The sequence below is a fragment of the Labrus mixtus genome, chromosome 17 (assembly GCF_963584025.1).
Source record: "Labrus mixtus chromosome 17, fLabMix1.1, whole genome shotgun sequence".
NCBI classification, from domain to species: Eukaryota; Metazoa; Chordata; class Actinopteri; order Labriformes; family Labridae; genus Labrus; species Labrus mixtus.
The window spans coordinates 7,460,836-7,474,716 of record NC_083628.1 but is presented as its reverse complement, the minus strand read 5'-3'; the positions used below and the strand labels follow the sequence as shown (position 1 = coordinate 7,474,716).

The 13,881-nt window shown below is 40.3% G+C and overlaps 1 protein-coding gene across 16 annotated transcripts in view; it reads right to left on the bottom strand.

The window, feature by feature from the left end:
* The window catches only part of add1 (adducin 1 (alpha)), a 30,805-nt gene extending 17,308 nt beyond the window's left edge, over positions 1-13,497 (bottom strand). For 3 of the 16 annotated variants that reach the window (XM_061061888.1, XM_061061887.1, XM_061061886.1), the window contains exons 1-4: positions 4,177-4,373; positions 2,090-2,298; positions 1,142-1,304; positions 686-837 (exon numbers count right to left, since the gene is read on the bottom strand). In XM_061061888.1, the coding sequence (XP_060917871.1) occupies positions 686-837; positions 1,142-1,304; positions 2,090-2,298; positions 4,177-4,303 (651 nt within the window). In that variant the 5' untranslated portion in view covers positions 4,304-4,373. Of the gene's footprint in view, positions 1-685; positions 838-1,141; positions 1,305-2,089; positions 2,299-4,176; positions 4,375-13,366 lie in introns of those variants that run through there. The other 13 variants (XM_061061880.1, XM_061061895.1, XM_061061883.1 and 10 more) reach the window with 12 other exon arrangements.
* Positions 13,498-13,881: the final 384 nt, after the last annotated feature.

Below are 13,881 nucleotides of genomic sequence, written 5' to 3'. Positions count from 1 at the left end.
CAGTTCAAAAGGTCAATAATAATAGTCAATAAGGCCTCTACTGTTCATCTCATATGGCATAAATAAAGGACAAATATTCTAAACACTCATAGCAGATTGACGACTTACACAGCCGTGTCAACACGTGTTATCATTTTCCACCGCACATGAAAACAACTCCCTCTGAGGGATTTTTGGTTTGTTTGTTTCTTCACTAGTTTTTTTTTTTAGACACGTTCTGTTTTAGTGCGTGGATTCTCAAATTCTGACACTGTCAGAACACCTGAAGGACAAAACTGAGAAAGTGACACCTGCACAAAAAACCCTTCCAGGCTTTGTTTGAGACAAAAGAAAAATGTTGACTGGCTGGGAGTTTTTTTTCCTTATTTAGTTTATGTTATGGTAATATTTTTTTTTGGGCGGGCTCTATACTATAAACTATAGGAGAGCTCATTCAGATAATGAAAGAGAAATAAACACAACTTACTTCTGTTGCGTTGCTGGATTATTAAGTGTAAGTACATGTCCATTCATCTAATGCAGTATCTTTACCTCAGTTCTTTCCTCTCACCAGTTTAATAACATTTTTTTTATAAATAGTGAGTAGACAAGACTGCATGCTTCAGATTAAATCTTTATGTAATAACGAGATGACCGACTCTGTCAACATGGCAGGTTATGTAATAAAGAAGGAAGTGCATCGTACTGTGAGGTGGTTGTAGATGAGCTCAGACCAGCCGAACAGATCAGCGAGCCGATAAAAGGCCGCCAGCTTGCAGCGAAGCAGCTTCTCGCCCTTATCATATGAGATGGAGTCTGAACCACGCAGGTCGTTCACTGGAGTCACCATACCCAAACCTGAGAGGAAGAGATGAAGTCAGATAGGCTTATATGAAAGAGGTTAAAAAATACTTTTTATAGTAATGACAATAAAAGGACACTGCTAGAGCAATTATCTATAAACTACAGAGCTCTGTATGGAAAAAAATATGAAGCTCCATTCTCTCACTTATAAATACAGACATTAAGATGGAGTCTGCGCACTTAAATAAAACTGGACTCTTTGTCCAGATGTTAACTACCCCAGACGCTTCATTACTCATCGTGAGCACAGACATATCAGGGCTGGGGTCAAAAAGACACACACGCTCGTTCTGCTTACTCATGTTGAGTGCTGCCATGCCTCCTTGTGGTGCAGCTGGATACATGGAAGGCATAGTGGTGGTCATGAAGTCTGCGATCTGCTGCAGAGCCAGCAGGCTGGTGGGCGTTTTCCCCTTCTTCAGCTGATCCTGGATCATTGTCTCCAGCTCATCGCAGAAGGCCTGCCGGTCAAAACATGACAACACAACCAAAAACAGTTGAAGGGCAAAAAACAAACAAAACAAAACACCCATAGGATCACTATGACCACTTTACAAAACAGAAGAGGTAAAAAAAACTGATCAAATTCAATTTTAATATAAACCTGCATTAACAAAAACCCTGGACACAACCAATCTGAATTAATGCTCATAGATTTTTAGACAGCATGCTTCAATATATTGTGTATATTCCTAAATGTGAAACTTGCTCTGGACAGCCAGTTCATCACATACTGGATTTGTATTACTGAGGATATAATGTTGCTGCTGGGCTTTAAACAGCTATCATAAAAAGGAGCAGGAATGTAACCCTGACATTTGGACAGTTTTCAAACTCTAACAGAAAATAGCAAATGTACCTTATAACTGATTGAAGGGTACAGGAAATTCAGAAACAGAGAAAGACATACAAAGTACCTCTTAATGTATCTATCAGCACTGACCTGAACAGAATAACATTAAACCCTCTTAAAAGCAATATTCTGGACCTTTTGTATGCCTCTAGTTCTTACCATACATACAATAGACCTCTATACAGTGCTGCTCTCTGTACGGGTATTCAGCTGATCATAGACAGACTGCTGATGAGGAATAAACTGGATCAGTCATGTGATGTTTAGAGGTCTGCTGCCCTTACACTGAAGGAGGCCATTTTTCATTTTTCATTTCTGGTAAATGCAGAGTGCTTTTGTCAACAGTGCCTGTAACGCATTCTACAGGATTCTAACAGTTTACTGTGCACTGACCGGGCTCTGTAGTATCATGGACACCCTCTTCCTCTGCTCCATCATGTTGAAGTCCTGCCGCAGGTCGGGGGCCATGTTTCTCTCCCTCTGGTACTCAGGGCTGCTCTCGTCCACCCGGTCAAAGTACCGCTCCTTGTGAGGGGCTGTGGTGGGAGGGGGGGCCGTCACCACTCCGGCTCCTGACTCTCCGTTCATCCTGGCCTGGCCTCCTGCAGACAGAGGGTACCAGAGTTTAAAAAAAAAATCCCTTTCCATACATTTCTACTTAATATAAAGTATGTCTGATTCATTCATGAGGGTTCAACCTCAAGGACTTAAACCCTTTCCCCCCCCCCGGCCTTCCTCTGCATGTCATCCCCGACTCTCTCATCCCTGTTTCTGAATCTATTCACTGTCCTGTCATACGGGTATGACAGCCCTTTTATTTTTAAAACTAACTTTAAGTTATTTTTAACTTTCTGAAATGTGTCCACTACTGAAACTGATTAAATGGATCTCAGTTAGAGTCGGATAAGAAAGTTGCCGACAAAGAGAAACTGAACTATCGGCAGTCATTGAACTACAAAGCCAATCACACAACACTCTCTCTCTCCTCCACTTCCTGTCCAGATCATGTGACCACTCTTCTCAGCTCTGAGGGGTTTTGATTGATTTTTACAATGTGTTTCCTGGAATCAGGACACCCATCAGCTGTCAAGGCTGTGCAGAGTTAAGCAGGGAAAAAAGAAACTGCAGATCTCATATTTTAAAAAAAAAGTCTTAATTATCACTCAGGAATTTCTTCTGCACATCCTGGAAATATGTTTTAATTTGTACATATATGCTTCTGCGTCAATAACCAACACTAAGCCCTAACTTTATAATTTGTCTAATGTTATTGACGTTGAGCGATTAGAGAACCACAGAGAATAAAGACAGATTTCCTATAGTTACATCAAGCTGGACGGGTGTATGCAAGGATAAATAGTCTCGCCTGTCTGTCACAGCACAGATCTCTCCAGGCCTGACTCTGAAGGACACAGGCCGACTTAGCATAGGGAAGTGTGTGTGTGTGTGTGTGTGTGTGTGTGTGTGTGTGTGTGTGTGTGTGTAAGCATGCATGGGTAATGAGGGGAGCTCTGGCAGAAAGTGATGCAGCCCATTAGACCACATCAATACAAATGTTCAGCCAAAACCACCATGACAACTGTAGACCAAACCCAAAGCATCCAGTCTCACACTGAGCGCCGACAGAGTCTCTTTCTGTCTCCGTCAGCTTTTATGTGACGTCTGGAGAGTTTCCACAACATCAAACTGGACATTTTCACAGATCTCAGGTCACCTGCTCAATCAAAGCTACTTTCTGTGCTCAGTCTATGTTGTTTGACTGAACATAGTCCAACAACGCTTTGTCCATTTCCTCTTTAAATAAAAGGAAAGTAAATGATCACACGTTGTAAAAAAAAGATTAAAAGGTTTTCATGCTCACTGGGTAAACTCTAAATACAACTTTTGTGTGTTTAAATTATTTTCATTGGATACACAAACAATAGCATTTGATGATGACCACAGATAAGTCATAAAAATCACTTTGCATTTAAAAAAACATATGAAAAAAAAAGTTTTAAATTTTAGCAGTTTGACTCTGGGTTTTATTAGACTTAAGCAACTGAAGATTTTAATCCATTATAACTGATGTACTTCAACAAAGAAACTAAACAGCCTGTTTAAATTCTTCTTTAGCTGAGGCTAGCGATGGCTGTATCAACAAGTTTGTTTAAATATTGTTATTTGAAGCATTAGTGCAAAAATGACCTACGAAGTAGAAAAGGGAACTGCTAACATTTTTATAATAGTTCACATGACTCCAAACAAATGAGAGGAGGAAAGAATTAAAAGGAGAAACACAAAATAAGAAAAAAGGAGGGTAACACCATCAAACCACAGCAACCAGCGAGCATTATCTGACCGATTCAGTCATTTGCTGCAAATCAAAACACAAACTCTTTGAACACTACAATCGCATATTATTAGAAACTACTCGAACAAAATGCATTATTAAAATCGAAATGAAAAGAAAATCATTAATTTTACATGATAATCCTTACGTTTTCTGTGTCCGAAGAAACTCCAAACTGTGCCCAAAGAGGAGGCAGTAGAGACGGGCGGTAATGTAAAACCTTTCTGCCCTGACTTCCTGAAACGAAATCCTCGCTGCTGTTTTACTTTAATCATGACTGCGTTTCTTTAATTTCTATTATAAAAGAACCACTGTGAGAAAAAAAAACAAAAAACAAGCTGCTTTCTGCTCCTGCAAACCGTTCTCTAGAAGGAAAACTCATTTGTGTCCCACTGCTGAGATTAGGACATCAGTTATTGACAGAAGAATAAAGACATCAGCAATTAGCTCTGGTGCCAAATGCTCTCATTAAAGACACAGAGTCCCAGTCCCCAGCCTGTTATTAATACACATCTATGTCAGTGCACCGTGAAAAACAACAACCCAGAAACAAAGTGGTTTGATACTGGAGAAATAACAACAACCTCACATAAACCTGCCACATAAAAAAAACTTCAAAATAAACTTTTTGGATTTGGTTGCATATCTCACAGAACACTATAGTCTCTGCAGCCCTTTAAAGACAGACCGTGTCAGTCTGGTTCACAGGACGGTGGTCTTAATACTTCTGGGCTGCTGGTCTGATCTAATTCACTTCAGACTGACTTGGTCACACTACATTTGCTGCCTGTTGTTCACGATGTTCATGCAGCTAGAGGCAACATAACGAATCAAACATGTCTGCAGACGATGAGACGTCGAAATTAAAGTGACAACCCCCGAAGCGGTCAACGTTCATGCTGTTCTTGAGACTGAATGAGAGGATGATACACTTGCTGAGATGTCCGTCTGAGAGCAGAGTGGGAGAGAGGTGACAGAAACCTGGTTCCAGAGGGACACGCTTCAGAACATTTTCAAACGTTTGAGCTTAACGATACTGCTAACGAGTCTCGTGTTACTTTAAAACGTTACATTATATCACGAGTCAAGCCACATTTAAAAAAAAATAAAATAAATCATACCACTGGTGCGCAAACACAAATCAATTGACTAATAACGTTTTTGGATGGAATCGAAAATGCCAGCCAACCAGTGTATCAGTATTGTGAATCAAGAAAAAAAATCCATCAACTCTGGCTGCTGCTGCAAGTAGCATGCAGACACATGATGCTGCTGGACAGTCATCCTCTCTCCACTCAAAGCAGCTGTGGTAAGATCACCCAAAATTTGTTACAAGTCCTGTTCGGAAAAAAAAAAAAATGGTTATCTAGTGTTGAAATCGCCAGAATACATATGCATCCATTATGATATGTTCAAGGTCGTCTCAGTAAAATGACTATTATGGAAAGGCAAACAAAGCCATCATGATATGTTCAAAGATAACATCAAGAAAAAGAAAATTTGAACTTGAATACATTTGATTGGATGAGAAATGTGTTTGTTTTCCCAGAACATAACACGGTATACCAGTTCTGTTAAAATGGCGTTGTTGTCTTTCCACCAAATTAAAAGAAAAGTGTCGATAAGGACTCAGATCATCAATCACGGAGAGAGTGGTCAGCTTTTTCATGAATACATCAGTGCCCTGTTCTGTTCAGATAATAACTTTGAGATGAAAATGTACAGTGTCTGGAAATACTTGTTTTTTTGCATTTATTCCAGAGAAAGGTCAGTCTTTGTTGAGAACTGACCACACATTACAAAACTGCTCACTCATGGTCCAATGCCTTTTATATAACATAACTAACAGTGGAACTTAAAACAATTTGATTTTGTTTTAAGAAAGTAACAGAGTAAACACAGAGCAAACAACGACTTTAATCATCAAGAAAAACAAGTTTATAATCTTAGTTTTTAAGACTCTCTCCAAGTTTTTTGCTTTTCAGTGGGGAGAAATAAGCCCACAGTTACCGATTCAGTAATTACACTTTTGAATAGCCGGCTCAGAAAGCGCACAGTTGTATTGTGCCATTTAGAGGTTCTTGGCCAAAAAGGCATTTCAAGGGTTTATAAAAAAAAAAAAAAAAAAAAAAAAAGGTATGCCAACCACACCACTGCAACAATGTGTAACCTGATCCTTTAAATGTCTCGTAGCTGCCATCAATCCCAGCAGACTCCAGCACTGCAGTGAACACTACCAAATGATCTAACACCTGCTTACAGCGAGACTGAACAGTAAGAATGTTGTTAAAAGTATTTCTAAAGCTAGAAGGAGGAGAAAAGAAGAGCAGAAAAGGCAGGAGGGAGGATACAAGACGGTGTGAAGAAATGATCTTTGCAGCCTCAAAATGTTCTAATATCTATTCTTTTGCAGAATAACAAAGCAAGGAGACGATCACAGGGAATACATTCTGCTGTGATGTGCATTGAGTGTATGAAGGTACAGTAAATCTGATCAATTTGTTTGAGCTAACCTATTTCCTGCTGCACTCTGTCTGACCACAAATGTCAGCTGAAAAAAAATCCAGCTGGGCAGCACTCGACACCGTCCACAAAACGTGTTTATTTCTAATGGACAGTGTAGCAATAACAACGGCTGTAGCTGCAGGAAGTGGCTCCATCGATGCAGAATGTTGTCATCTCGCAACAACAGGCCCACCCCTTACTTCTTATCTCTTCAGATATGGAGTCGCAGGGGCTCGGCTAGCCTCCACTCCTGTTGAGAGTGCAATCGCTATGGAAACCAAACACATTACCATGGAAACACAGGGCAGCCTTTTTTTCAGATTACTGTTACGTAAGAGCAGCTGTAGGCCTAAAAGCACGATGCAAGCCAGTCAGTGTCACAAGACACACGCCGTCAAAATCATTTCACATCAGAATCAAAACATGTCAGGAAAACAGTGGAAGATTCGGCACGCATTTCTCATAAGACAACAGTCCCTGAACTTTAAATAGCAGAAGAGTCAAGTTGGAAGCAAAGTCTGTATTTAAAGGAGCATTTAACTTTATGATGTGAAGGTCAGGGGAACTGTTTTTTTTCCCCCCTGTTTTATAAAATCACTTATCCCCTGTCAGGATGGTACTAAAAACTCCACTCTGGTAATGTCACTGTGCATCAATGAGAGGTTGAGTCATTTCTGTACAAAAGTCACAATCCAGTCCAATCATAATAAGCAGAAAGTGTTTCACTTTTTCAAAAAACAAAAGGGAACATTAAATAATCAATTAATTGTATAAATGGAACATCTTGTGTCAGCTTGTATCCCCTAGCCAAAATATATTCATTGGAAAGTACTTTGTCCAAGGGAGTGCCTGGAGCTGAAACTCGTGCACCACCCTGCACATTTTGGAGAATTTTTAGCAGCCATTTACTGTCAGAATCTGCTCCTTCTCTGCACTTTTTCTTCTAACAAGACTATCACTCAAGGACAACTGAAAGCATGAAGGGGGTTTATCTTCTTCTTTAAACAACACGAGAGGGACAGTGTGGTATGGAAAAACCAAAGATCAGAGCAGAAACTTTACTTCTTAAATGTTTGATAATGTACTTTGTGCATCACAAGAAAGACACATAGTTGACCCCAACATGCAGAAAAAAATGTCAATTAACACCCTGTGTTGAACATTTCAGCACCAATGGACACGGCTACATAGAACATTTGGCAGCTTAAGCACAGCAAAAGCTGCTACGTCTACAGACATTTTCACAGTGGATGTGGAGAACCCTTGATCTATATTCATCCAAGCGTCTCTAAGCAACTGGAAAGAGATTTGATGATGAATCAAACAGCATATTTATATAGCAGATTATTAAATGTGTGAGAAATAAGAGGACTTTTGGATTTGTAAATGTGATAATCAAGCGTTTTAGATTTGCTTAAAAAAAAAAAGGTGAAGAACAGGAAACAGTAGCCTGGGGGTGAAACAGCAGCCTGGGGGTGAAACGCAGCACCTTCTACAAAACCTCCCAGAGGACACTTTAGCTAACTGTACTATAGGTGTTCACTGTGCTGCTGCATTAACAGATCTGCCATTATATCGCTCTATTCAGATTAGAGATGTGACTGAATGGTTAACGGTCCTCACCATGGATAGAATTAGTCAATTACATGAAATATTTATATTGTTATATGTTGACCCTTTATGCCAGTCAAATTCTGTGCTCAAGCTCTAACACAGCCATCTGTCTCTTTGTTGTAGACCAGGCGAATGGACCTTCTCTTCTAGCTCTACTACCTGGATGTAAACAAGCACAGTGAATGCATAATATCTTGTATCTTGGATTAGTGCAGTCCGGCAGTATTTTGAAGGCGGACCGAAGGCTGGTGGTGCTAGCACTATTAATGTTAGCCACAACAAACCAATTTGACGGTGTTTGTGTGTTCTTACCTTTAGATTAGTCGGTTAGTCTGACTTTAAATTTCTGTTTAATCAACGAGGAAATGAGTCACTAGGATCCTCCCTAATTAAGACCAAAGCTGGTAACCAATTAAAACTATTTGCTTAAGTGGAAAAAAATCTTGTAAATATGTCAAAATTGGAACAAATACGTTCTTTCAAATGTGTATTTTCACAGGCAAAAGGGCTCTTTAATGAAATCTTTCACTTTAATGTCTAGAAGGAGAGAGAACATGTGTGCACTCAAACAGGAAAATGAACAGGATGCTGATGCGTTAAACAAGGGGTCACAATTCCTTTTAGAAAACTGAATCAGCTGACGTTTGAAATTGCTATGGCACAGCCTAATATGCGTTTTCATTCTACACAGAGGCTGGGAAAGAGAAAAGGTAGACGTAACTGTACTTTTCCAAAGCTTTCTTTTTAAGAGACGGAAGCGTAGATTAAATGCAGCTCTGTCAGCATGACTAAGCTCTCCAAAAAGAGAAAACGGTCCATTTAGATTGTTCCAAGAATATGCCAATCACACAACATGCAGTGAAAAGATCATCATGGTGTTAAAACTGGTCTCAATGTCCTGCTGGTCTTTCTGCATCAGTTTGTGTACAGTTTTACAAGCACTCAGACAAGTCTCTTTATATCTCTGAGCTGGATGCCTATCACGACTGAGGACTAAGAATCCACCAGCAACTGCTTTTAGTGTGTGTGTGTGGGGGGTGGGTGGATACCCTAACTACTTTGACGGGTAGGAATGCATTAGATGACATTTCAGCGCAGGCCCTCTAAACGGTCCTGTGCAACCGACAGTAATTGACACACACAGTGTCGTAGTTGTAGTGTTATCAACATCATGAGCTGCTAGCAGACAAACTAGAGCAGTGTTGAGGAGGCAACAAAACAAGTGCTGACCTCACAGCTGAAAGCACATCGACCAAGTAAAGCAGGAACAACAACGCAGACCACGAAGCTCCATTTTAAGTCGTTATCTCCGCGCCATTATCTAACTCAGTATGAATATCATACCTCATCAGCTGCAACAAATACATTTTAATTCATAGAAATCAATTTTTACAGAACTCACATGAACATATTCTTGGTTTGTTGGCTACGTTTGAGACTATCCCAAACATCTTTCCACTTCCACATATTTAAATGAGCAAACACAAACGCATATCCAGCAGGATGCAACTGATGATCTTTTTTTTTTTTTTTTTTACAAACAGCTCAAATGATCCTTTCTTAGTCTATAATCCATTTGGTCCATTAAAAGCATAAAATACCATAAAAAACACACATTTCTTAAGCCTGAAGTCACTTCATAAAATGGCTTGAACGTCAAGCTCACCTGATCTCGACCAAGACTGTCCTATCAAAGTTCTACAAATTACACAAAGGCCCAACTGGGGACACGAGTTGGAAATTAGCAATAGCTATATACTCTCTATGCAGCACATCAGTTTCATGCTTTGTATTGAAATCATGTTAAATTGCATTGTCCCTATTAAATAAATAAATTCAAATTCAAATATTGAGGCATATTTTTCCAGTATTACAGAACATGATAAGCTGTTCACAGTGTACGCTTAAAGTGCATATTCTTAAAAATCTGATATTTGTTAAAGATTGAAGCCTTTCTTTTCTTTAATTAGTCCACACTCAATGCACATTGAACAAAGACGAGGTCCATTTTCATTCTAGTTCTACATTCATTCAATCGGCTGCCATATTTTTTTTTATCAGTGATTTCCCTTTCTAGACCAGACGCTGATAAGCCTGAAAAAAAAAAACAGCCCAATTAGCCTGATGGTGGGAACACATTTGTTCTTTAAAACCCACTTATGCAGTTGTCAAGAAGACTCTCGCACCCACTACCTCTAGATTACATTTACTTTCCACGCTGTAATTTCATCAGATGGTGCAGTTTCTAGGTATTAACGCTGAGCCAATTTGATGATCTTTCCTGGAAACAGAAGGAGTCTGAGGCACGCATGCATCAACAGAGAGACTGTGATGAAATGAAATTGTACAGTCATCTCAGAGCAATTTGTCTAATAACAATATGAAAACTTTTTTTAAAGTGCTAAACACAAAAAGACTAATGACCCGATTACATTATGATTATTATACATGATCTGCAGCGTCCCTCTGTTTTAATGAAGCCAAAGCCAGTTTAACCTCTTTTTTCACCTGTACAACTAGAAATGTTTACCGTTTGGGCTCGCTCTCCAAGCTCTAACAACATCGTCTCAACTGTCAGAGGGGAGCTGTACTCAGCTTTGTAAACTCACTGTACACAACCTTAATGGCACTAGACAACACATGGCGCTTTCACACTTGGACAAAACTCCTGATAACGTCCTGAAATTTTTCATTGCGGGCTGCATGTGTGAAGGCAATTGGCCAGATCTTTCACTCTGACTCTGACATAACCCCTTTTTTCCTTGTGAAGTAGGTGTGAGCTGATGTGAGACCACAGCAGGAAATATTCAGGAATATTTACCATTAGTGAGCGGGAGGGGGATGGTGACATTTATATCCTGCGACAGGTGACGACAGATTGTTTTCAAGCAACCAGTACGACCTAGGTGCATGTGACCGCTTCATCGTGTTTCTGGTTCAATGTGTTCTTCGTTATTGTCGAACTACAGAAAGCATTGATATAGAGACCCCTCCCAATACACCCCCCCCCCGTCAGGGATAGTCTTCCGCTGTGAGGTGCATGTGTGAACGACCAACAAAAGAACATTTCAGCGTCTGTAGGCTATACAGACAAAGTTAGCAGCTAGCTAGCAGACAATCAGAGAAAGCAGCAGCTAAATATCTAAAACATGACTCCGAATTATTATGAATGTGCCTTTCTCCCGGATAGATTTCTGGAGGAACAGAAACCCTAAAATGAGATAAATCATTCTTGACTTGATTAGGTTGAAAATCCACAGACAAGTTTAATTAGAGGTAAGACAAACAGCTCTGTGGACTAACCAAACATATACTGTATAATTTGGATATCAGGGGATGTAAAGGCATGGGAAAGGTATTATCTATTATTGACTACCAACAAGGTCAGGTCACACGCTGCAGTGGTAGCATGTGAGTACTTCAGCTTAGGGGTTATCTGTCTGTTGCATGTTTGGACCGAGTGCTGGAAGATCTGACACAACACAGCCCTCCCTGGTCTCAATCTCTCGTCTGAACTATTGTATGTGCATCTTTAATGCATTATGCTGGCTAACTATTTGACCCAAACATAGATACATATATTGACATGATCTTAAGTGACCTGTGTGGTGTCAGTGAAAGTTCAAAAAAAGACTATTTTCACATTTTTTAACAGGAAAAAAGGGTCTGCTGAAACCCTGCTAAGTGACCACATATGGGGAGGAAGGTAAGAGAAGAGTGAAATAGAGAATGGACTTGAAATGAGGAACACATTTTCAGCTGCAGTGCAGTCAAGGGTGTGGGCGTGGGGAGTGGGAGTAAAACAAACACTCAAGAGCTCAGTATCTGGTAGTGAGTGTCTATCTGTGTGTGTGTAGTAGTGTAGAGCTTGTGGAGGGTGGCAACACGTAGTCAGACTGTCAGAGCTAAGCTCCCTCCTTTGGGAATTTCACTCATTCTAACAGAATGACCAAATCCAGGGAGTTACCATCCCTTAACACACTCACAGGCAATTTCTGTTGGCAGTTTGGCGCTGCAAAAACCTCGTACAGTATGGACTGGAGGGGGGAGGGGCTTCAGAGTGGACTTGGGAAATAGTTATGTACTCCAAATTAAACAACTTGTATGTTATTATTGCCTCACATTACGCCTACTACAGGGCTGCAACCTACATGTCAGTCAATTAGTTCATCCACTGCTATAAACTATCTTTAGGGCTTTCAATGTAGGGAAATAATGAGAAATTAATAATATAGTGTGGCAAAAAGTACAAATCTCAAGAACAATCATTGACTATATCATGTGCCACAAAAGCAACAACAACTTGTACTGTTAGCAGCTGATACATATGTATTGTATTTTTATCTTTTCTTCATGGGTTGCTGAAACATTATGCAACAACTCCATTATCAATTAGGTAGTCATTCATGTTAGGACATTAATCTGTTGCATTTTGCACTACCATTGTGAATAATATTTACATTAATGTCCCAATGCAAGTCGTACAACAATGTTCAGCAGTAATCTGTAGGGTTTCTTTTATCACGTATGCATTGAAAACAATAATAACTTTGCAACTCTCACATCTCAACCCCCCCTTTAATTATGATTTAAAAACATACTCTAGCGGATGCAGTGACTACCAAATATTAATTGCACATAGTTATTATCCTGCAGGACATGGTGCTATCTGGTTAACAGGAAACTGCCCCATCACCACACAAACTGAGCACAGCCCTACTTCCTCTGCTTCACGACACTCCCAGAGTACAAAACAGTCCGACCCAGTTCAAGAAAAACGACATAAATGGTTTTGAGCAGATCCCAAATCCGTTTTAAAAATAAATTTAAAAAAAAGCTCCAGTAACTGAGCGCCTGGGAAGCACAGGCCTGCTCACTCGGTAGCAGGCTAACCACAGTTGGGGGCAAAAACCTGGGCTGCAAATGTTGTTGTTCAACACAGGAAACCGTCTCGGCGGAGGTTGTGCTCATTTAATCGCACCAAAAAGCAAAAAAAAAAAATAGTCGTTTAATATGCAGTAAAGCAACATACAACGCCTCCTCTTCGCAGACTCCGCCGACCATCATATTAGCAAAACAACGTGAGAGCTCGCCATACAGCAACACAACGAGAGGCACCACAGGGCACAAACAATCAAATAAACCCCACATGTGCCCTTATTGTACAGGCAGATAAAGCCGATATAATGCATAAATTGGTACATTACTTCAGCGCTTACCCTCTTTTCGATGACGTGTTTGATTTGTAAACGGCGCTAGGCGAACGCAGGACGTGCGGGTTTTCCTCTGTTTTTATCCCCGACCCTGGCGGTTTCAGAGTGGGTTTATCTCCCTGTCCTTTTTCGTCGCTGGGTCGCTCCGCCCCATCTTACCGTCATCCACCTTGGGTGCGGCAAACTCAGGGTGAACTGGATAATCTGCGGCTCACTATTGGTCAAGGTGAGGCACGTGATAGCATCGGAACGAGTGATTGGAGCATGAGCTGTTAGCCCCGCCCCTCAGAAACAAGCTCTGACACATCCCTGGATTTATCCATGAAGCAGATAAAATAAGACAAGTAGTGTACTGGTGAGGTATTCAGAAATGATTATACTCCAGATTTATCCACTTATAGACAATTTCTGACATCAATCGAGGAGCATAGGCAGGGTTACATTTGAATCTTTATTAGGATTAAGATTTAGGATAGGATAGGATAATACTTTATTGATCCCCAGAGGGGAAATTCGGGCGT